Genomic DNA, 538 nt, shown 5'->3' on the forward strand with positions numbered 1-538 from the left:
TTCCTGAAAGCCCTATCTCACAGAAACTGTAGAGAATTAGTGTCTTAAAGTGTCAGTACACCTTCCGAGACAGGGCACCTTGCTCGTGGTCCCTCTACAAGTAGAAAGGTAGAAAGAAAAAAAAAGTTCATGCACTGAGCTCGAGGACAGGTGATTTAGACTTCTCAAAGAAAGACATAAGACCCTTTCCCAGAGAATTAAGAGGAAGAGGAGGGCCTGTGATCAGATATGCCTGGGCAGTTTGCCCTGGGTAAGGGAAGCTGGGTGAGGCTTCTCAGCTGGCCGCCTCCCATGCGTTCTCTTCTGCGGGAGCAGAAGCGCATCCCGTCGGCTGGGAACAGGGGACATTTGGAGAGGAATCCTGCAGGGGATCCAGGGGACGGGAAGGCAGCACCCGAGTGGAACTTTCTGGCGCTTCCCCATCCTCCTCCCGCCGCACTTCCCACCCCGGCGCCCGCGGGCGCCCCGCCCCCTCGGCCTTATAGAGGGCCGGGCACCTCCGCGCGGCTCCGAGCGCCGGGCTCCCGGGGGAGGACGG

At 58.9% G+C, this 538-nt stretch overlaps 1 protein-coding gene across 1 annotated transcript in view; it reads left to right on the forward strand.

Annotated features, from left to right (window-relative positions):
- The first annotated feature begins 228 nt into the window (after positions 1–228).
- The window catches only part of PTGER3 (prostaglandin E receptor 3 (subtype EP3)), a 66,208-nt gene continuing 65,898 nt past the window's right edge, over positions 229–538 (forward strand). Inside the window, exon 1 of the mRNA XM_006896783.1 lies at positions 229–513. Within this exon, the coding sequence (XP_006896845.1) occupies positions 229–513 (285 nt within the window). The remainder of the gene's footprint in view (positions 514–538) is intronic.

Source organism: Elephantulus edwardii, unplaced genomic scaffold, assembly GCF_000299155.1.
Source record: "Elephantulus edwardii isolate Elephantulus edwardi_28Jun2011 unplaced genomic scaffold, EleEdw1.0 scaffold00190, whole genome shotgun sequence".
NCBI lineage: Eukaryota > Metazoa > Chordata > Mammalia > Macroscelidea > Macroscelididae > Elephantulus > Elephantulus edwardii.